The following is a 22,956-nucleotide window of genomic DNA, read 5'->3' as shown; positions in this document are numbered from 1 at the left end:
TTCCTTCCTTCCTTCCTTCCTTCCTTCCTTCCTTCCTTTCTTTCTTTCTTTCTTTCTTTCTTTCTTTCTTTCTTTCTTTCTTTCTTTCTTTCTTTCTTTCTTTTTTCCTCTCTCTGTCTTCCTTCCTTCCTTCCTCCCCCCCCCCTCTCTCTCTTTCTTTCTTTTGTTTGCATTTTATTTCCTGAAAAGTAAAACTGATCTCCCTGGTCGGGTAGCTCAGTTGGTTAGAGCGTCACCCTGACACACCAAGGCTGTGGGTTCTATCCCTGGTCAGGGCACATACAGGAGTCAACCAATGATGCATCAGTAAGTGGGGCAACAAATCCCCCACTCTCTTTCTCTCTCCCTCTCTCTTAAAAAGGTAGAGATGAGCAGCGGAGCATCTGAACAAAGGGGTTGAGGAGAAAGTTTGCAGACATAGAGCGGTGTGGACTTTGCTACTGAGTATTTGAAAAGCATGATGTGTTCCCTTCCTGGCAGCACGTCTTTCTAAGCAATAATGGGCTGTCTCTCTGGAGGGAACAGACCCGGGATGGAAGGAATGATCTGGGCGCCTACAGAAGGAACTGCTTTCTGTCCCCGAAGCGCCATCGGTGACATCAGTGACCGCGTTGCTCCTCTGGAGCCCTTGACCACGTCTGCTCCCACGGCGCAGGCTGCGTGGCGGGCAAGCCTCTTCCTCTGTGCTCTCTGCGCGCCAACAGCAGACAGGAAACACCGTGGGCCTCCGGTGCTGCCCAGCACGTGGGGTATTCCCTTGTGAAAGCTGCGTCTCCCCTCCTTCTTCCCAGTAGAGTCAGGTTTTCTCAGAAATGCCTGTCAAGGCTTTATCCTTCTTGGTCTTTGTTTCTGAAGCTGGTGGTCATTTCTTGAGCTTCAGAAAGAAGCATCCAAAGGCAGAACTCCTCTGTCTTTCCCACGGGAATCAAAGAGAACCGACACCTTTCCCTGCATCTTCATCCTCACGAAGTGATGTCTCTGGAGGGAAGTGCCACGGGGTCCCAGGAGCCGCGATTCTGCTCTGCTCCCTCCTGGATGTGGACAGCCACGTGTTCTCAGCAGACTTCTCGTGACGAGGCCATGCCAAGGCCTTCAAGGGAATTCAGCAGAGACAGAAACAGGCGTCAGGCCCTGCGCTCAGGTGGCTTCGAGTCTTTCCCTGTTAGAAAGGACAGATAGGACAGCAGTCACTGAAAAATCCCTACACGTGGTATGTGGCTCAAGATTCAAGCCCTTGAACCAGACAGCCCTGTGCTCCGCTCCTACCCCCACTCTGCACCCGTGCGACACACTCTCCCCGGCGCCCCAGAAGAGAAGTCTCCCCGGAGCAGTGATGACATTAGCAGCCCCCTCACAGGCGTGCCTCTGAGGATGAATGAGGGGATGGATCCTGTACATAAAGTGCTAAGCGTGGCGCCAGGTCCCCAGTAAGGACCCCAAAAGCAGTGGCTACTATTTCTTGGTAAACTGATAAGGGGAAGGGTTGCATCAAATAAGGTGTTTTAGAACTGGCTTTAAGAATTACATTAAAATTTTGTATTCACACATTGTAAATATGGAATCTATTTTTATTTTTCTTAACAGGCATTTTAAATTGTTGTACGGCTTACAATGTTGGTCTCCTAGAAGCAAAGATATTTTCCGGGCCTTCAAGTGAACAGTTTGGCTATGCAGTGCAGCAGTTGGTAAACCCGAAAGGCAACTGGTAAGATGACTCTCTTCTTTGCTCTTTCAATAAAAGCACTCACTGCGGTTAATATTTCACTGAACGTGCCTGTTGAAATTGCAGCATGAATACAGTATTGACGAGTAGGCCTCAGAGGTTTTTAAATGAAGGCTTCTTCTCTGAGAGTTGATAACTCTCAGACGGATCATTCCTGGGACGGCGCGATGCTACTTCCTAAAAACCTGAACAGAAGAGTTCCTCTGAGTATTGCACAGCACACTCATAATACCAGTTTGGACCGTGTCATGGAGGATAGCTAGATTGGTCTCCGTTTCCTTTTCTGTAAACTGGTAATTGTTGAGCGTTGTGGGTGCTCAGCCAGCTGACGGTGCCCCCGGGCCGTTTCTAGATGACAGGGTTGTTCTGTCAGTTGTCACCTTCTGCGGGCTTTGTCACGGGTTTCGTTCTGTCAGCCGTCCCGACCGCGCATGGTGAAGGGCCCTCCCAAGCGTTTATGCCAAAGTTACCGTGATGTCTTTCTTCAGTGCATTTAACAGCTTTCGTGTTTTCCCAGAAGCGCCCTCAGTTTTTAATGCTGAGTAATGGTGGCATTTCTAACCCACGGCCAAATTTATACGGGTGGGAGGGGGGCGGTTGGCAAATGTAGGCTTACAGCTGTGAGTCTGCAAAACAGTTTATTCTTGTGTTCTTATTCATTAAGCATCATATGATTTTCGATCCCGTGACCGCCCGAGGCCCCGGGCTCCCCTGGGTTCAGAGGCGGGGTCCTCTTTGCAATGACTAAGTGGGCTTGTCAGATAAGAGTGATGATTTATAACCATCTTTCCCTGTGGGAACTTATGTTTGATGCTCTACAAAATAACTTCAAAGAAACAATGCAAGTGATTCCCACTTCGGAGCGTGGCTGTCTGTGATGGGGGAAGGGAGTGACGTTACCCCTGGGGTGGGTCGTGTGTCTCGGGAGCGTCTTGGAGGAGGTGAGTCTCGAGGCAGGTGTTGGGGGTGGAGGGGAGCAGGCTGCGGACGAGGGGGCCAACGCACGGAGGCTCAGGAAGCGGTGTGTGTGCAGAGAGCTTGTCAGTCCCCCCGCAGGATAAGAGCGGTTTCATTGGAACCCCCAGAGCAGCACTTCCTGTCATCATTTGGCATATGAGAGGGGAGCGAGAGTCTCTCACGAGTAATGATTCCCTTCGAGGGCCATAAACCGTAAGGAGGCCACGAAGAGGGTCGTTTGGCCTTGGAACCCGGCAGATGACTGTGCCCATGACCCTCAGTTCCACATGCTCGTCCCCGGTCTTTCTCGAATGGTCGACACCCCACCGAGCGGCTCCGCTTCACCGCCTAACACGCGACACAGGAAAGGCCCCTCGAGAAAGAGCAAATATCCGGCTTTTTGCACCAGCTGATGAGACCCCTCTTTCTCTCCCGTCCCCGTATCCCGCCCCCTGGCCCGTCCTGCAGAGCCTGCCACCCAAGTAGGTAACGATGACACCGCTGTCACCGCGGGTCCCGCAGCTGCTGCTGCGGCAGCTTCTCCGCCCCCGCTGGCCGCCCCGCGGACCCCTGCGCTCTCCTCACTGCCGCCGGAGTGAACTTGTTATTCAAACATTGTCACTCCCTCGATGACAGCCCCCCGCGACTGTCCGCAGCAATTAGAGTAAGCGAACGTTCCCTAGAGGCTGCTTTAGGGCCTGGTCTCTGTTGGCCGCCCCCACCTCCCGGTGGCCCGCTTTCCCCGTGTTCACTGTGCTCCGGGGGTCCTGCCTCTTGCCCGCCGCGTGCCCGCCGAGGCCACCCCTGCCTAGAAGCTTCTGCACGCGCTTCTGTCCTGCAGGCCCCCGCATGCCCAAGGCCCTGCCTTGGCTGGCGGGTCCGTGTCTCTGTCTGTCTGTGTGAATGAGCGCTCGCCACCCCCCCTTATGCCGGCTGAGTTTCCGTATAGCAGTCAGCACCCTCTGAAATAGTCTTTATTTCTTCAGATGCTCCCTGTCTGTCTTTCTCTCTGCCTCTGGGTGTAGGGACGTTGTCTTGTTCACTCGTGTGTCCTTGAACCCAGAGTGCCAACTGGCCTAGGGCAGAGGATCAATAATCATTTGTTGAGTGACTGATTGGAAGTCCTAGTTCCCAATGATTCGTGCAGGGAACACCACAGAGCACACGATGGCACAGTGACGGGCATGTGGGCTGATTGGGGCCTTCAGACGCACTCCGTGGTCTCCTTCCTGAGCGTGGCCTTGCTTAGGACACCTGCCGTGAAGCCTGAGGTTATTCTTTGTAAGGAGCACTTGTCCTGGGACCGGACACCTCCGAGAGGAGGAATCACCGTCCGTCACAGAGGTATTAGAGACCGCAAGTCTGTCAAGGATTGTAAGGAAACTCAGCCACTGGCCGCATCGCACGCTGGAAGTTGTGTGAGACCAAAACGGACACCAAGTTGACCGGAAGCCAGCAGGCAGAGGCCTGGGAAAAGTGAGGGACAACCCCGTCTGTCCCCAGGATTCCCTCTAGCGCACCCAGCATTGTTCAAAGGCCAGCGTGTTCGCAGCTTATGGTGAGATTCTGGCATGGGTCAGGGGGACCCCAGACATTCCTAAGTTCCCCCTGGGCCTTCTCATGACACTCCCGAAAGACATAGAACACCGGACGGTGGCTCCGAGGAAACGAGGTGCCACTGTTAGTTATTGGCTGGGCTCCTGCTTTTACCCCCCGTGCAGAGCCTTCTGGAAGGGTGCAGAGTCGGGCCTTCCACGGCCTTCTTTCCCCCGAGCCTGTGCTGAGCCACCAGCTGGCGGGACACCCCCACACACGAGAGAGAGGGAAAGGTGGGTCCCCGCCTGACCTGAGGGTGAAGCCCTGTGGGGGTGTCCACAGGCAGGAAAGGGCAGCAGCTGGCCAGCACACCGAGCCGGGGCCTGTCCCTGGTCTGTCCTTGTAAAGCAGAGAAGCAGGAGAGGCCTTGTCATGGGCCGGCCCCTCCCACCCACTGCTGGCCCGTGTGGGTGAGGTGCACAGTACTGAACGCAGACCTGGGCTCCACAGAGCGGTTGCGTGAGGGAGGAAGCGCTGAGGGCAGAGTGGGCAGCCGGGTGACAGCAGACGCAGGAAATACCAGCCCCTTCTCAGGGTGCCATTTTGGTGACCCTCGCTGTTCCCAGCTCATTCCCTCTTCCCGAGCCCTGGGACGCTGGAGGGGCAGGTGCGCTCCTGACGCCCTTCTTTGGCCTGGCCCTGCCCCGGGGACTTGCCACAGAGGGCAGGGCTGTGGCAGGGCCCAGGGAGCCGGTGTTCCCTCCAGGGCTGAAGTGGCCCATGAGGGCGCAGCCATCCTTCCTAGCTCTCAGGCTTCAGGGACATGATGGGAAACCTGAAATCCAGAACTGCCTCTATCTCAACGGTTGGCACCACGCCGCCTCCACTTCTCATTTATGACAGCCCCGCAGCCGTTACGGGGCCAGCGGAGGCGGGCAGGGTTGAGTAAACATTAACTTTCCTTCTGACACCAGTCAAGTTCAGTTAATATTGCTATGCGTTCCTTTACGTGCTGTGAGCTTTTCTCCTTTAAACCTTAGATCTGCAATGCACACGCGCGCACACGCAATGCACACGCGCGCACACACAAAGCACACACATGCATACACACAAAGCACACCCCTTTCTCTGTGCTCCTCCCCGACTGCTCATTCGGAAGCTGCTGTGGTCGGGTGTTCCTTGGGGCCCTGGCTTCACAGCCCTCTGTGGGGTCCCCGCTCCATCTCCCAGCCCTCTCGTGCCCCCCGACAGCTCACTGACAGCGCCGGTCTGAGTTTCCCTAGGTCACACTTTGCTGTGTTTCAAGTACACCTTCAGCTGTTGCATTCAGCCCGTGTTTCTAAGAATTTATAAGCACATTCAACATTGGTATCTACATGACGCTGGCAAAATGTTTACTGGTTTATTTGTTATATTTTATGGTGCTGCAGAAGTTCCCCTAGATATAGTGGTGGCATGGCTCTGAGGATTCTTGAGCCTTCTGAACAGTCACCGATGATTTTCAAAGCAGGTTCCCCCTCCCAAGCAGCGCGTGGGCACACCCCTCAGTCCGGAAGTGCCTTTGCGGTCTGTCTCCCCCACCGTGTGGCCGGAGGGTCATCAGGTCATCTGCCTGGGAGTCGTTCCTCATGACACATGCAGAATGTTCGAGTGCAGATGATGCAATCCTTATCACACAATTGCACAGAGAACGGAGACGTGTTTGAACTCCCTTCCTGGAAGCTCGTGGTTGACACCCTGGGTCTGTTTGTCATACCCGGAGGTCTATCCCAGGAACACGCTGAGCTCAATTATGACTCAGATACATGAGAACAGTACAGTCACTGGGGTGACGAGGGCTGTCTGGGAAGTGGTGTGTTTCCAGTGGCAGGATTCTGTTTTTTTTTTTTTTTTTATTCTGGTAACAACTAGGGCATGCATATTTCTTAAGAAAAGAGAAGAATGAGAAGGAACATGTGTCATGCCAACAAAAAATCTCATCTTTATATGAGATTATATATGGCTGCTGTGGTTCAGTGGATTGAGCTCCAGCCTGCGAACTGAAGGGTCGCCGGTTTGCCAGGTTGATTCCCAGTCACGGCACATGCCTGGGTTGCAGGCCAGGCCCCTGGTTGGGGGTGCACAAGAGGCAACTGATTGATGTTTCTCCCTCACATCCATGTTTCTCTCCCTCTCTTTCTCCCTCCCTCCCCTTCACTCTAAAAATAACAGATTATAAGAGAATTTTAGGTAAATAATAAAGAAGAAACATTCAATTCCATCACAGATGTTAAAGACTGTCCTGTAGAATGTTGGTAAAAACAACACCTGGTATTTACTGAGCATTCTTTCTTCACCAAACACATGATACTCATAACGCTTCTAAGAGCTTTGTAAAGTCATTACCCCATTTACCAATGAGGGACCTGAGACTCAGATTAAGTAGTCTGCCTAAGATGACAGAGCTAAAAACCAGTACACCTAGGGAAGGTTAACGCAAAACAGAGATAGAATGTTCTCAATGCCCATGTTTCTATAAATGTCCAAGGAGGAGAGTGACAGCCTGTATACATATGTTTAAGTGTAGTTTTCATATAAACCTGATAAAGTCAGATCAGCTTCAGTACTTGGAACAGAAATTTCTGCTACAGGAAGCGTGGCCTGGCCTGGGCACGGGCGAGGGTTCACCTCTGTCTTCTCGGTCTCTTGTGGGGAGGGACTTGCCAACCGAGTCAGGAGCCAGAGCGTGAGGGTCTACCCGCAGCCTCCCCAGAAAGAGCTGAGTGACGCTGGCAAAGTCACACAGGCTCTCCGGAGCGCAGTGCTGTCCCTCCCACCCCGGAGCGTCCGGAGCGCCTGGCGAGAGAGTAGAAGGAAAGCCCTTTGCGAGCTGTGCCCAGGTGACGCGCTGTCATGACCGCTGCGTACTAATAACTAGGAAGACAGTCGGTATTTTTCACCACCTGCTCAGCCCTCCGTTGCTCCACCTGCTCCTCCGCCACCTCCCATCGGCCGTGGCTCAGGGCCAGGCCCCTGGGATCTGCTGCGGTCCGTTGCCTCTTCTTCTTGGCCATGAACGCTACTCCAACCCCCCTTTCAAAATAACTGCGCTGTTGTCTTCCGTCAGGGCCTTGGAATATTAGCCAGCGTCACCTTTATGCTTCTTTCTCTTGCCGCTAGGTTGTCCCTGCACTTGTTCACCAGGTTTGCGTTTATTTTAAATCCTGGACACCTTTATTCCATTTTGTTCTTTCATCTCAGTTAGTTAGTCTCCCTAACTGTAACTTAGTCCAATTTTTCACTCTGTAAAGACGTTAGAAATCTGACTGTAATACAGCCTTGCACTTTTATTGCAAGTCTGAAAGCCTCAACGTCTTTGTAAGCAATCATTACGCTTCTGCCACAGAACTGACCGGCGTGCCTCCCGTCCACAGTAACGTGCTCCGGTCCAGCCGTCGGGACAAGACACACAGAACCGAGCACCCTCCTGACCCCCGTGCCCCGCCACACACCCCCAATGTGGACTCTGCTACATGCGTCACACCATAGTTCCTTTATTTCCCACTAAGTAGAAAAAATCTTTGTGGTCACATTGGTCTGCAGCAGAAAGGGCACGTACACGCCCCTGCTCTGCCTGGCTTCTCCCTGCCCCCACCCCGGCACAGATCCGTGAGCTACCTGCCAACATGGACGCACGCACACGTCTCTGTGGCCCTCAGCGTGTCCGAGGGAGGGCAGTCCTTCCATGACCTTCACATTTGCCCTTGCCTCCCTAGCTCATCTTACCACGTTGAGTTTCCCGCTCTGTGAGCACCTGAATGTCTGTTTCTGGAATAAAATTCACGTACGGAAGTGAGTGGGGTCAACACGTCTACGCCTTCCTGGTGGCCGGGTGTCAGCTATGTTTCCTTCTTACCTGGAGGCCGCTGTGTGCCGCAGGCGGGGCCTCTCAGTCACTTTGTTTCTGGCCCCTGTGGCGGGAAGACAGCGTACCTCTCCTCTAGAAGAGTCCCGAGCGAGGTCAACACGAAAGGAAGAATCGAGAACTGGACCCAAAGCTCACAGCCTCCGGTCGAGGCGTGGTGGCTGGTCAGACGCTTCAGCTCAGTTCCTTTGTGAGAAAACAGGGACAGGTACGCCTGCTGTCCTCCCAGAGCATCTATGAGGATCAGAGGACTCGGTGTCTATAAAAAGTGTTTATGGACTGAAAGCAGTTTATAAACGTTGTCCCTCTTCCAGTTTCTGTCCTGGATAAAACAACCATCTGCTCAAGTACCGAGGGGAAGGTGCTATTCGGGGGCTTTGATTTATAAAACGTGGTTTTAAGATCATTTCCTCTCTCCCCACCGGGACCCGAGAATGTGGAATTCATGCCATCGCTAGGCTTTAAACGGAGCGTTCTGGCTCTGGATTTTAACTTCAGGAGAACCGCCTATTGGATGAGGCAACATAACAGAGTCAGGTTTTATTGATTCATCTGCTTTCAGTGCCAAAGCTCATCCCCGGGGTTTTCATGAGACAGCAGCGAGCTTCCGACGGACGTGCAGCGCTAATGGGGTTGGGGGCTCCGCCGCCGGGTGTAGCTGTCCCACTGTTGGAGGGAGCCAGCCGGTCACCAGAGAAGTCTCCGGCGGCATAAGGAGGCTTAGATACTAAAATTGCTTTTCAGCAAATGCCAGGGAGTGTAAGTATGAAATTTATAATAGCGATGTTTCCCAGCTGAGAACTAAAAATGACCTCTCTACCGGTCTCCCTCCTTCCAGGAGGTACAGTCTTCGCAGGTGAATTCTTTCCATCGTAAGTTCGTCTTATGCTGTCAATGGCTTGGAACTCAGCTATATAAGAAACAATATTCATATACCACAGGCTTTGAAGTTTCTCACATTCATGGGCAATAGGCTTCTAACCCCCAGGAAAACGTCCGCTTGGGTGTCTGATGGCCCCCCTGAGCCCCTCCTCGCTCAGTCTCGCTCCACTGGTAGGAGCCTCCTTACCTGGTGCTGGCCACGCCCTTCCTTTCAACATCTAGCCAAAACCCTGCAGTCATTCTGGACTCATTTCTATTTTTTAATTCAAAACCTACCCTCTCAAGAGACCCTGGTGGCTCAGCCTTCAAAATATCCCCAAAATAAGGGTGTGCTCCCCACCTCCCCTTCTGCACCCGTTGCCCAGAGTGTTCCGTTGCCTGCTCCCTGCCTGAACTTTGCTCCAGAGCAGCCCTGCTCCAGAGAGCAGACTTCTAAGCCTTCCAGAAGATGTCAGACCACATCGCGACTCTGCCCCACACGCTGCAGGCCGTCTCACTCCACCTCCGCCCGCCCCTGCGGCCACACGCCCGTCCTGCCACAGGGCTATTGCATGTGCTGTTTCCGCAGCCGGGACTGCCTCCGCCGGAGCCTCTGGTTTAGTCCTTCAGCTTCTCCGGGTCTTTGCTTACCTGTCACCTCCTCCGTGAGGCCTTCCCTGACCATTCTAGTAAGAATTTCCACGGCCCACCCTCCTGACTCTATCCTGTTTGTTTTTCCACGAGGCACTGATCGCCATCACCCTCTGTTTTACTAACTTATTCCCTTTATTCTCTCTTTTCCCGCTAGAACGTAAGCTCCATGAGGCCAGAAAGCTCTGCCCGACTTATTCCCTACTGTACCCCCCGTGCTTTGGCTCACGTCTGGCTCATGGTAGTTTGGCCCCATGCACAGCCTCCCAGGTTGGGCACTGCACGTGGCCGGGGCTCACCATTTCTGTGGGAAGGGCACCCCCTGGAGTTGTGCAAAAGGTCAGCCCAGAGGATCTCAACAACCATTTGCTGAATCAAAGAAAACATGTTCTGCCCTACTCTTCATCTGTCGATAATCCGTAGAAGAGGCGCTAGGTTTGAAGGAACCCTTGGAGAGCTTAGAGACCCACAGACTGAAGGACGATATTTATAACAACTCCTGGATTGTGGGTTTGACGTGACCTAGGCCACCATAAATACTGTTTACCAGCTTCACAAAGAATTTTGAACTCCTGTGGAGGTGGGCAAATTGGCTCTGTTTGGGGACTCTCTGTAATCACTATTTTGCCACAATATAATTGAACAGTGAGTGTTATTTTAAGCAGCCTTGGAAGAATTCCCATTTTCACTGCGGGAAGAAAGAAGTTTACGTCTCGGGATTCTGCGTGGTCAGGGACTCGGCACGCGCAGCTGCGCGGCCGCTGGTCCGTGCACCTGTGACCAGGTGGAGCCCGGGACTTGGGAGAGGTCCCGCCTCGCCCCATCCCCCCTTCGTAGCCTTCCCTGTGAACACGTCTCCTCCTGCGGCAGTTGATGATGTAACGGGCATGTGGACGGGCTCTCCCAGGACGACCTTGGCTGGTGGCCCCCCGACAGCACGTGCCCACAGCTCCGCCACGGCAGGCGTGTCTGGACCCAGTGTCCAGTGTGCACTCCTAGGGGCCTCTGTGAGCCCTCCCAGTGCGGCCGGCGCCCGGCCCTGTCGCCCCTTGGAGGTGGGAGAACGGGCTGAGGGTGCAGGGCGGGCCTCTCACTGGGTGACACGGGGCTGCCCTGGGCTGAGGGCGCAGCAGCTGCTCCTGTGTCTGTCTCAGTGGCGCCGTCTGGGGAATGGGGACAGCCCCGCTCCGCCGTGCTTTGCGCAGGAAATGAGATCGTGCTGGGAAAGCCTCACACACACCCGGGACCAGCTCTCACGGGGTTTGCTGGAGATAGCGCTGCGCCCAGCGCGGAGCCTCCCCCTCCTCGCGTGTCATGCTGGGAGGTGCCACTGGGTCCCCTCCAGACGCCACAGCCAGCTTTCGCTTAAAAACACGCACCTCTGCTTCCCGGTCGGGGTGTGGGGCTGACGCGGGACAGCAGACGGGATGGCCAGGGACAGCGTCCTTTCCTCTCAGCTCAGGTGAGCTTTTCATTGCTTATTTCTTTTACCTTTAACTCAGACAGTGAGAACAGAATTAAAAATTTCATTTAAAAAAATTATTTTCTTTAAGCTAAAAACCCTGGTTGGTGTCGCTCAGTTGGTTGGAGCATCATCTGATAACCGAAAGGCCGTGGGTTCGATTCCTGGTCAGGGCACTTACGATCCCAGGTCCGGGTGGGTACAGAGGCAACCAATCAACGTTTCTCTCTCTGTGTTCCACTCTCTCTAAAAGCAATGACGTGTCCTCGGGTGAGGATAAATAAATAAAGCAAAAAATATATATTTTTTTCTACTTGTCCCAAGCAAGAGAGTCCTTTTAAATGATAGCATGGCCTCATCCCTTGCTTCATACGTCCATTTGTTTTTTTCATTCACTCATTCAGTTCAACAGGGAGTTCCTCGGCGCCCCTGCACAATTCCCAGTCCTCGTGGACCTTTCCTCCCGAGTAGGGACTTAGTGATACAAACTGGGAAAGTCAGAGGCTGTGGGAGTCCTAGCAAAGCCTCCCTGCCCACACTCAGAAGAGCCAGAGGACTTCCTGGAGGAAGCGGTGCCTAATGGGAGACAGTGAGAGTGGAGGACTTTGCCAGGCAGGACGCGGACGGGGTGCAGGCTTAGAAGCCAGCGAGCCCCCGACTGGGTGGAGGGGCAGAGTGGCACGTGACTGAAATGCGGGTTTCTGGGAGGCACGTGGGGAGAAAATGGCGTGGGAGGGGGGCGCTGGGTCCTCCGTCTTCTTGTGTCTTTCTCGTGCTCTGGGCGTGTCCGACCCACAAAACCCAGAGGTCGCACTTCCTGGCCTGGCCCACTGTGGAACGGAGACCACGGACGTGTGCAGATGAGGCTGAAAGACGTTTTCACAGTCCAGAGCTTTGCAAAGTTCCCTCTCCTCCGAGTCGTCTTGAGTTTGAAGAACAGAAGCTGTGCCCCACTTTCCTTTTGCAGTCCTGGTACCTCTCTCTCCCTGAGACTTACTAATACCCACCATTGAGAGTTCTTTTTCAAAAACCCTAACCCATATGCCTGGGGTATTGTAACCCTGTCTGTAGTGAGTATAGGTAAATTATGCTAGATGATATGCTGAGAAGAAGAAGACCCTTTCAACTCTAATCTTAACCACAGTTAACTGAATTAAAGTATTCCAGAATGACCTATGAGTTATTAGTTTGAGAATAAGTATATAAGATGACTAAGGGGAGAAACTTATTACTGAGCCATTCACTGTCTCTCAAAATGATCTGTGTTTCCCTGTTCCCTCTGCGACGGATGACGATACACCTTCATCCTTGGACCATTTTCATATCTGTTCCAGAGGGGACCTTATTCCCATCTTTTCATTCATTTGCATTAGTATTGTCTTCATTGTCACGTATTTTAAACAGTGTTACTACATTTAGTAAGCAGAAGCGCACCTGAACCCTTCCTAACCCACTGTCAAACTCAGCATGGGACACGTGTTCTGTCATTGATATGATAAAGTTTTTATCCACATGGACTGTGGAAGAGTGTACGCGTCCTAGAGAAATAAGCCTTCCCAACTCTGACAAAGAGAAAACGTTGGATCCAATATTCTTCCTTAGCAGCCGGAGTCGCTGAGTAATTCACCTGCTTTAGTTTCTAAAACTGAGCCTGTCACAGAGACTCCTTCCGTCCCTTCATCTGTGCTGGGTGGGCGGTCTGCAGCGAAGGCAGTGGTTTCTAGCTGGACCCACTCCAAGAGACGTGACACTGACCAAAGAGGGGGTGTGCGCGCCCGCCGGGACCCCCTGCACGTCCTGGATTCCGTCTGTAACGTAGCTGCTCTGAGTTTTTGCTAAGGATCCACTGACAGAAACAATGAGCATAAAGCCCTTCGGGTAACTCCTTTGCTCCCCAATAACACAGACGTTCGTGGGGCTCACAAAGCCCTTGGCAAATGGGCATCTTCACTTCTGGGTTCAACACGGTGCCCTTGCGCAGAGTTCGGCTGACCAGTCGGCCGGCCACTGGCTGCTGGCACCCAGGGTGTTCGCTGTCCACGTTGGTATGTGCCCCGAGGAGGAGTCACACAAGGGATTTCACAGACTGTCTGTGGGGAAAAATAGAACGTCAGATCGCTCGTCAATAATTTTTAATATCGATTACATGCTAGTTTTGATATGCTGAATTAAGTATATTACGTAATGTCACGTGTGACTTTTTATTTCGTTGGTGTAGCTACTAGACAATTAAACATGGCATTTATGGCTGGCACCGGTGGCTTGCACTGCGTTTCCCTCGGTCAGCGCTGCGTCCCTGAGACCTCCCAGGAAGCTGAGACAAGACGCCTGATGTCCCTCAAGCTTCTTGATCAGCAAAGAGGAAAGGGTTGGGGTCAGGGGAGAGAGATCAAATTATAGCTGAACAAATATGAACCATTCACTGAGTAAACACTGAAGTTAAATGTGTTTTCCCACTGTTCCGTGGTCAGTTTTTATCTTTAAAAAACATTAGCTAACATTTCGGATCTAACGGGAAAAAAACCCTATTTTTAGGTTACTGGTTGGGTCACCTTGGAGTGGCTTTCCTGAGAACCGGATGGGAGACGTGTACAGATGTCCTGTCGACCTGCCCGCTGCTCCGTGTGAAAAGCTCAACTTGCAAAGTAAGTCCCGTTGAGCAATGTGAGTGTTTACAAATAACAAAACCTGATCTGTCACCCCTAGAACTGAACAATAATAGCAAATCCAATCATAGTTCTGTCTGAAAGAAATAGGCTTTTTTTTTTTGCCTATATTCTTTTTTTTTAAAGATTTTATGTATTTATTTATTTTTAGAGAGAGAGGAAGGGAGGGAGAAAGAGAAGGAGAGAAACATCAGTGTGTGGTTGCCTCTTGTATGCACCCCAGCCAGGGACCTGGCCCTCAGCCCAGGCATGTGCCCTGACCGGGAGTCAAACCAGGGACTTTTCGGTCTGAGGGACCATGCCTAGCCCAGTGAGCCACACTGGTCAGGGCTGCCTGTATTTCTTTTTCCCGGTTACACGGGGCCCAATTGCATGCACATTTCCAACACAGCCTGAAGACCCGATTTAATACAGCGCATGGCAAACGCACTGCCTCCTGGGCCCTCCGCCCCCAGATGGGAACTGGTTTCCACCAACATGTAGGGTTATCTTGCTGATTATTGACAGGAATCTGAGGCTCCCCAAACCTCTCTCTCCTCAAACAGACCACGAAGTGTGGAGGTGTCGGTCCGAGGACTGGTTTCGGAGGTGCTGTATCTAAATGATGTCATTCTAGTAAAAATGTTCAAGATTTGGAATTACCTGTAATTGTTTGGAATTGCTGATTATTACCCAGAACCCAGATACTTTCTATTAATGCGAAAAGTTATTAAAAGTTACTGGAAACCTGAATGAGTCATATTTCCACATAGCAAATAAAAAATTACTCAATTTGATCATCATCATCATCATTCCAAAGAGCCAGCCCTGAGGAGTCATAGAACCCTGCAAAATTAAGGCACGGGTTAGGAAAATGCAGTGTTGTGGAAATCGGGGGAAGGAGATATTCATGAACAGTGACTCAGATCTGGGAACAAGGGCCGGAGCGTCGGGCACATCTGTCTAGCTGACGTCCCGCATCGCGTCTCGCAGACAGTGCGTGCTCAGTTAACCCATTTTCAGTGAAGTGGGATGAATGTCAATCATGTCGACGCCGGAGGTGGAGGGTACTGAATACCGACGGTCGTCTTGTGGGAGGGCGTGTGGGTGACCCAGATCGGTGCTCTCCGAGCATTGTCAGCGCTCACTGTAGATAACAATGCATGTAAGCGTCACATTTCTAAAGTCAGAAAAGCAGGGTGAGTGCTCAAAAGCCTCATTATATTACCCCTAATGTTTCATATTTCCTCTGACTTTCGAACATTCATCCCTAACGGATGCATTTTATTTTTTTATAAAATTATATGCCTGTACTGGCATGTTATCTTCCTAAGTAAGTGATGCGTTTAAAAGAATAAAAGCATCCACGTAGGAGCTGTGTCATTTTCCTCCCGCTCCCCGCGGCGTCGTGTTCTGTAACTCCCTGGCCCAGAGGATGACCCCGACAGCGTGGAGGGGAGCACGTGGACGAGAGCGCGTGTGGGAGCAGGGGTGCGGCGCCCACGGGCCGGGAGTGAGCGGGGCTCCGTTTCCACAGGCCGAGCGCTGAGGACGAGGGGACAGGGTGACGGGGCAGCAGGGCGAAGAGAGGAGTTTCCAGGAAGAAGACGAGCCTGTCGGCAGGGAGAAAGGAAGGAGGCGGGCAAAAGGGAGAGGCTCTCAGCGCAGAGCAGCGTTCCCTGGCGACATCGGGGTGCCCGCGACGCGCCCCTCAAGTTCCCAGAACGCCCATTCGGGGCGCAGGCGAGAGCCCGGCCTCCACGCGGAGCGCGGCGCCCCCGCAGGGCTGGGGCCTGGGCTGAGGCTGGAGGCCGGAGAAGAGGGGTCTGGTTTTCAATGGGCCTCCTCGGGCGCGAGGGCTGAGGGACAGCGGGCGCATGGGCTTGGCCGAAATCGGGAGCCCGGGCCAGCGACGTCCTGGCCGAGAGCTGCGATGGCCGTCGGGGCTCAGGCTGAGTCCGGCCGGCAGCGCTGGGGCGGCGGCTGCGGAGATGCACCTACGGTTCGACGTGGCCAGTCTCAGGGCCCACGTCCCCGCCCTCTCCCCGTGGCCTGGGGCCGCAGTCCGCCCAGAGCACGCTGGCAGGGGACCCGTGTCTCCTCTGCCCCAGAACGAGGCATTGGGTGGGGTCATCGTGACCTTGCAAATAGCAGGAACAGCGGACTGGAGGGCGGAGGGTGTCCTCGGGTGTGTTTTGCTTGGCCCACGCTTTACCAATTTTAAATCTAAATGCCTATAAGATATGCCCTCTCCAGACCACACCCCGATAACCTGCCCCTGCAGCCCCTCCCCCACCATGTGCAGGTGAGCAGCGGCCACCGGGGGCCCCTCGTTTCCCTGCACGTGACCTTCTACCAGGCTTCTGCCTGTGGGACGCTGAACTCAATGCTACCAATAAATATGAGTGTGCGGGGGCTGCTTTTAAAATACAGCTTTAAAAGCCCCGGCTGCTGGGGCTCAGTCGATTGAGCGTCAGCCTGCGAGCCAAGGGTCGCTGGTTCGATTCCCAGTCGGGGCACATGACTAGGTTGCACGTCAGGTCCCCAGTTGGGGGCGCGAGTGAGAGGCAACCACACAGTGACGTTTCTCTCCCTCTCTTTCTCCTTTCCCCTCTCTAAAAAATAAAATAAAACAAACAAATAAATAAATAAGTTATTTTAAAAAAATAAAAATAAAATACAATACAGCTTTAAATAAGTGGAGGAAATTTAGTCACTATTTAATTTTTTTTTTCCCCTTTGAAAGCTTCCATAAGCATCCCCAACGTGACCGAGATGAAAACCAACATGAGCCTCGGCTTGACGCTCACCAGGGACGGGGCGACCGGCGGATTTCTCGTGAGTGCTCACTTTTCAAACCCCCATTCTTCTCCGGGAAGGGTGAGGCCCGTGTCTCTCCCCGTCCCGCGTGTCGTGTCAGGTCTTGAGGTTCAGGAGCTTGCTTTCTGATTGGCTGTGCCCCATGGCCGTCCACCATGCATAGGAGACCCCTTAGGATACTCAGCCAAGTTCTTGCCACAGAACGTTCTGAAAGGGGGAACCAGAGGCACCCAGAGACGTTGCCTGGGAAAGGGCACCCGTCTTGGCTGATGCTTTAGAACGCTCGGGCTCATGTCCCTTCCGCAGGAACACGCAAGGGAGGTGCTGATGATTCCAAAGCAGGTTTCACAGCTAAACGTGCCGTTGTTTTTCTTCATTTCCGCTAACTTTTGGCTAATCCGATATTAGGTAAGGCGCAGCCCGGTCACATTTTATTTCCCGTTAGTGTTGGCTCCCAGTTACTTTCTAGAATGTTGTGAAAAGACCTCACAGACCAGTGCGATAGAACACCGATTTCACGAGTGGTCTGGGCCAGTCGGTGGGTCAATCCCTTGCATGTCCAAACCCACCTCCAAGTGAATGAAAGAGTTAATGTGGACAAGTAGAAGAAAGTGGAAATTTTCTGAAAGAGAAAAGAATTTCTGAGCTCAGAACTAACAGAAGAAATAATATAGAACATTGTGGGAAAGATTTGACTATATAAAAAAAATTCACACCATGGCACACAGGCGAAAGGAAGTTTAAAGGCAAATAAAAGCCCAGTTTTATTTCACATGTCCACCCGCTCTCACATGTGTATCCCAGTTGTGTTTTCTGTGTAAAAACAGTCTTAGCAGGCTTAACTTAATTTCATGTTAGTCACATCTATGACCTGCTAACCTAAACGCCTGTGTGTCTAACTGTATTTCCCTGAAAGTGTCATCGGTTTTGAGCGATGTCCTTCTCCTTTCACTAATGGATGTCAGTCGTCAGACGGGCTTTGTACCACTAATTAAATCGGGTTTGCGTGTAACATGTGTAGCAACGATGCGTAGGTGAATGTGGCAATGACCCTTCATGCTTTATGATGCCCCAAAGTCCTCGTGATAGGATTGCCTTTAGCTATTTTTTGTGGCATGTTTGTTTTTAAAGTTGAAAAAATTCAGAAAGAGAAATATATTGAGACATAAGGATTACAGAATGTGCTTCAAAAGTTTTTAACCTGAAACTTCAGATACAATAAAATAAAACTGCAAGAGAATTGGAGAGATTAATTTAATCATGTAGCGAGCAGAGACGAAGGGAGGGCGGGAAGGTGGGGGGTGAGAAAGAAAGAAAAAAAGAAAGAGGAAAAAAGCCAGTTTTCTTTACACGCCTAAGAGCCCAAAATCTTAAGATACTCTTAAGAATTATATGGAAAAGACTGACAATCATCACTTTTTTTTGAACCTTCTTAAATTCTGGGCTTACGGCAGGAATGTCGTTCTGGCATTAACAATTGGCACATTCTGGTTTCAACTTCTTAATGCTGTTTTCCATCGCTTTGAAAGGTTGTTTTGAGTTATTGTCATGAGTTATTTTTTTTCAAGGTTATTAGAACAGTCAGCTTGGGGGCGGGGCTTAGAGGAGTCAATAACCGGTGTCTGTGACCTGGTAGACTACCAGGTGCATCGGTTGTGATTTTCCCCTGATTGGCACAGGGAACCTGTTTCCTAGGGAGACCTGGCCTTCTTCGCTCACTGGGCATGAAAAATGACCACGGCTGCTGCCTTCTCCTTCCAGCTACCAGCAATTACTCTGGGTCCAATAAATGTCCTCCTAGTCTTCCAATTGCTTTTTGCAAGTCTACACTCTGCTGTTCAGCTTTACTGACTAGTCCACGGCTGAATAGTAAACGTTGTAGATGTTTCTTAAGATCATGCCTGAACGTCTCTTTCCCATTTTTTCCCTTTGACATCTAATGATTTCAGGATTCACCTGATCTCTCCCGTGGGATGGATTGGGAGTTGTTGGTGTTTGGGGGTGCTGAGCGGGGGAGGTTCGGGGTGGGCTGGTGGAGAGACGTGATGAGCACACACCGTGTGGGCCGGCCTCCGGGGCCCCGGCTTCAGGGTGGAAATGAGGGGCTCTGAAGTCCTCAAAGAAATACTCTCTTGCAAAGTTCAAAACTGGCAGTTCATGAACCTCATCTGTGTCTGTTTAGCACCGGGGGGTTCTTTAAGAATGACCATGCACACACAATTTGTCTCTCTGACTCTCCTTGAGGAGGGGAGCCATCTGCGGGGCCCGGGCCGGGGCCAGAGCAGCCTGCTCCCTCACTGACCCTGCTGCGTCTGCCTGGCCCCCAGCGCTCGTCCAGGTTCCCCGCCTGGCCCTTGGGGGCACAGGGGTTTACGGTTTCTGCCGACTAGTCCTGATGGAAGGGACCGGAGGAGCCCTGTGTTCATGAGTAACAATGACAATGACCCTCCCATATGACTTGCTGTCTCCCCAGCACTGTTCTAAGTGTGTTATACCTGCAGACCCATTTGACCTCCACACCCACTTGAGAAAAACAGGAGGCGTGATTATCTTCGTTTTGCACATGAAGCCCCCGAGACCCAGGAAATAGAGACAAGAAATGAGCATTGCACTCGTTTTTCTCCTGGGCACCCCCTGGAACGCAAGCCCCCCTTTTGTCTAGCGTGCCAGGGACCTGATGGGCTCCCCCTGTCCCTGACAGCCCCCAAACTGCTCTCCCTGAAGCCTGTCATCAGGACCAGCACATCCCCACCGGGCCCTCACTTGTCCTCCCGACTCACTGTCCCTCAGAGGCATATGCGACATGTCAGTTTCAAGGGCTGACAGTTCCTAACATCTTGCAGATGAACAGACGTGAGTGTAGGGTGTCGCAGAGGAGCGCGTCCCCACCTTTTGTCCTTGTTCTCGTTCTTTTGAAGGCCTGCGGTCCCCTGTGGGCACAGCAGTGTGGAAGCCAGTATTACGCCACGGGCGTCTGCTCGGCCGTGGGCCCCGACTTCCAGCTCTCGGGCAGCTTCTCCCCAGCGGTGCAGAGTAAGTTAAGCACACGGGGAGGGTCTGAGCGAGGCCTCGCATCAAAGGGAGGAGGACACGTATCCGCACGCCGCCCGCCCCCCAGCACGTCTCCCGTGGGTGCCGTGTGGATTCTGACTCCCCCCTGCCAATCGGTTTCTCCCGTCTTTCCCAATGCAGCCTGCACCTCCTTCCTAGACGTGGTGGTGGTGTGTGATGAGTCCAACAGTATCTACCCCTGGGAGGCAGTGAAGAACTTTCTGGAAAAATTTGTGCAAGGCCTGGATATCGGCCCCACGAAGACGCAGGTATGGACGTCAATCACACAGAAACGAACCCACCGCTTGCTTCGTGAGAAAATCTTAATTTCTGCGCTTGGCCACCCCTCATATTCCCTGCATTGAATGGCACCCTTGAGAGTTTAAGGAAACTCGTACTAAAGTTATTCTGTCTGTGACTTTGCCCAGGGCTGGCCTTTGAACTTGGATTTCTAGTTCTGGCCCAGGCATCAAATATGGAACAGAGCATTTTAATCCTCTTTAATGTTTTCATCCTCTAGCTCATGCATGTATTAATACATTTTAAAATCCAATATCATTTTTTTCACACCCACTGGACTAATAACGAATTTGTTTACTCCTCGCTGCTAAACAGTTACCCTTGAATGCCGGGATTTTTATGACTAAGTCTGTAGACAGCATCATTGCCCTGTTCATTATTTTGTAGTCTTTTACCACATTCTACTCTGCCCTCCTTTGTACACGTTCTCTTTTCAAGAACGTTGTATATTTCTCCATGTTTTCAGGAGCCTTTAATTTGCTTTTCTGTCTTCCTGAGATGGGCAACCAGAACTAGGGGCGGAAGCTTCATGCTTCCATGCAACCGAGTAACATTTATTTACTTTTTATTTGTTCACATTAACTGACTGTTGTTCTGTTGCACTTGCCCCTTTTCCCCCACGGCTCCCCCTGGCCCGCCCACCCCCTCCCCCTCCCCCGCAGTCACCCCACCCTGTCGTCCATGTCCGTGGGTCATTTATACCAACTAGTCCCTTGACTAAACCCTTGCGTTTATTTTTCAGGTTCGTGTTTTTTTCCTTATTGGCGCTGCCATCCCACGGGCCGTCCGGGCCGCAGCGGTGCGCTGACCCGCTCTCAACAGGGAGCCGTTCTGAGAGTCACCGAGTCACCGCGCGCGGTCCTGGGGCTGCAGCTGATGTTCCGGCGTCCGGTGTCCGGCAGCTGTTTGCCCCTAAATGCCTTTAGTTGTCTGCGTTCGAGTGTGTTTTTCAGCTTTTCCATGCAGTATTATAAAAAACTGTTAAACTTTTTACCCATTGACCTTCAATACCAGGAGGAGATTAAACTTCCCAAACGGTGAAGGGTTCACTGTGGGCTTTTACCAGAAAATTCTGTTCACTAAGAGTGAGCGTAGCCCTGGTTTCCGGAGAGCGCCACTGTTAAGGCCCCGCGTGGGCGAAGCTTTCCAGTGTGCCTGCTGTCTGCTCCGTCTCTGAATGGACTGCCCCGTAACGTGCCTTACTTGGTCTAATAGTCTCTTGGATGGAATTCATGGCCTTTCTCGTCTTGACTTCCTACCCCAGTGCATCTTCTTCATCCCCAGAGTCTTCCTCAGTCTCCTCTTATCATCCCGCTGTGGCCTTTCTGTAAGTCCGGTCGCCCTACACCTCCATCCCTCTGCTGCTCAGCCTTCCCCTCCCTCACACGGGCATCGTTGGGCTGTGTCACGGACGTGCCCAGTCTTCCTCTCCCAGGCACTGGGAAGGCCTCAGCGTTCTTCTCGGTCCTTCCCTCTCTCTCAAGTCTGACAATCTCCCCTGAAAAGAGGGCCCGGTGATATCACATTGTCGCCACTTAGTGAAAGGAGCTTATGGGACTCAGAGACCCAGGCCCTGCCCTTCCACCTTCCTTACCTGCTGACCTATGTTACAGAGACCCGTGACCCTGACCTGTCACTGCCCCTTCCGGCTCCGGGAGCCCCACTCCTAGGCACAGAGGGTGAGGTCAGGGCTGAGAGCAGGAGCAGGGAAGGAAGGGCTTCACCCTCTTGATCTGAAGGGTCAGGGTTATGTGCCCGGACACCTGGTTCAGAAGCCCTTCTGCCGCTTGGCTCTCTCCGATCAGACTCTCTCGAACGGCGTCTGCCCCACATACGAAGGCAGCACCTTTGCCTCTCACGTGAGCAATGAGAGGAGATCCAGCACAAGAATAAATACACCCACGTTGACGGCAGTGATTATTAGCAATAATCAGTTGTCTTGAACTCTTATTCTCTGCTTAGTGTATAATTATCCTGAATCGATGATCTGTGACTGCTCATAATTATTTACATGTTTACATCCATTGTTAATTAGAAAAGTTATATCATTTTATCTTTCTGTTATTAACTTTATTCCAATATTTATCCATATAAAATATTATAGGGCAGCACTTAAAATTTTACAGCTGTTACTCGTGAGAACAAAATCAGACACTACAGCACATCAGCTAGCTTGTCACTGAGTACTGTTGCCACACACGACAGCCCCTAACAAAGAGGTCGTTTTACTGGAAGAAAATAACTGTTCTTACGAACAAAGTTGGAAACGATCCTCTTAAGCGATCAGCCCCTGTCTAAATGCACTTCCGGTTTTTATTATCATGATCAAATAGAAATGACTTATAACTTAATTCACAGCCTTTGACGATCCCCTGCCCTCTCGCAGGTGGGGCTCATTCAGTACGCCAACAACCCGAGGGTCGTGTTTAACCTGAACACTTTTCAAACCAAAGCGGAGATGATCGTGGCCACAGCCCAGACAGTCCAGAACGGCGGGGACCGCACAAACACCTTCAAGGCAATTAAATACGCGCGGTGAGTGACGAAGCTAAGGGGCCGGGGTTCTGATCAAGTCCCAGCCGCTTGTAAGTGAGGAAAAGACAAGGAAAAATAAAATCCTGGCACCCCCGCTGAAGTCAGAAACGGTGAAGGAGAAAGTTTAAAGATTCTGTAACAGAAACACTTTGCGCAGACAGTAGGAAATGAAGTTTAAACATCTTTGATTTCTAGGACTTTTAGGAGATAGTCCATGATTTTTAAAAAGATGGTACATGACATGATGGAATGAAATGAAATGAAATGGCCTTCGGTTAAAATAGCAGGAGGCGGAGCGACCTGAAATGACTTCTGACGTGTGTCAAGGCCACAGACGACTTGAGCTCAGGGAGCACTTGCTGCAGATTAAGGAGGGCCCTGGACTCTTCCGTGCAGTGACCCGAGGCTCCGAGCTCAGTGGAATGGCTTCGTGACTGTCTCGGCCGTGTGGCTTTACCACTGCAGAGCGTCCCTCGTTCTCAGTGTCCCTGTTTTCTCAGCTCCCCAGACC

The 22,956-nt window shown here is 51.9% G+C and overlaps 1 protein-coding gene across 1 annotated transcript in view; it reads left to right on the top strand.

Annotated features, from left to right (window-relative positions):
* ITGA2 (integrin subunit alpha 2) overlaps positions 1-22,956 on the top strand; it is a 73,520-nt gene that overhangs the window by 13,924 nt on the left and 36,640 nt on the right. Inside the window, exons 2-7 of the mRNA XM_090276122.1 lie at positions 1,585-1,705; positions 13,630-13,739; positions 16,486-16,577; positions 19,478-19,592; positions 19,752-19,879; positions 22,297-22,445. Coding sequence (XP_090132248.1) covers positions 1,585-1,705; positions 13,630-13,739; positions 16,486-16,577; positions 19,478-19,592; positions 19,752-19,879; positions 22,297-22,445 — 715 coding nt within the window. The remainder of the gene's footprint in view (positions 1-1,584; positions 1,706-13,629; positions 13,740-16,485; positions 16,578-19,477; positions 19,593-19,751; positions 19,880-22,296; positions 22,446-22,956) is intronic.

This window comes from Furipterus horrens, unplaced genomic scaffold, assembly GCF_987537825.1.
Source record: "Furipterus horrens unplaced genomic scaffold, mFurHor1.1.pri manual_scaffold_5, whole genome shotgun sequence".
NCBI classification, from domain to species: Eukaryota; Metazoa; Chordata; class Mammalia; order Chiroptera; family Furipteridae; genus Furipterus; species Furipterus horrens.
This window is presented reverse-complemented; position numbering and strand designations above follow the sequence as displayed.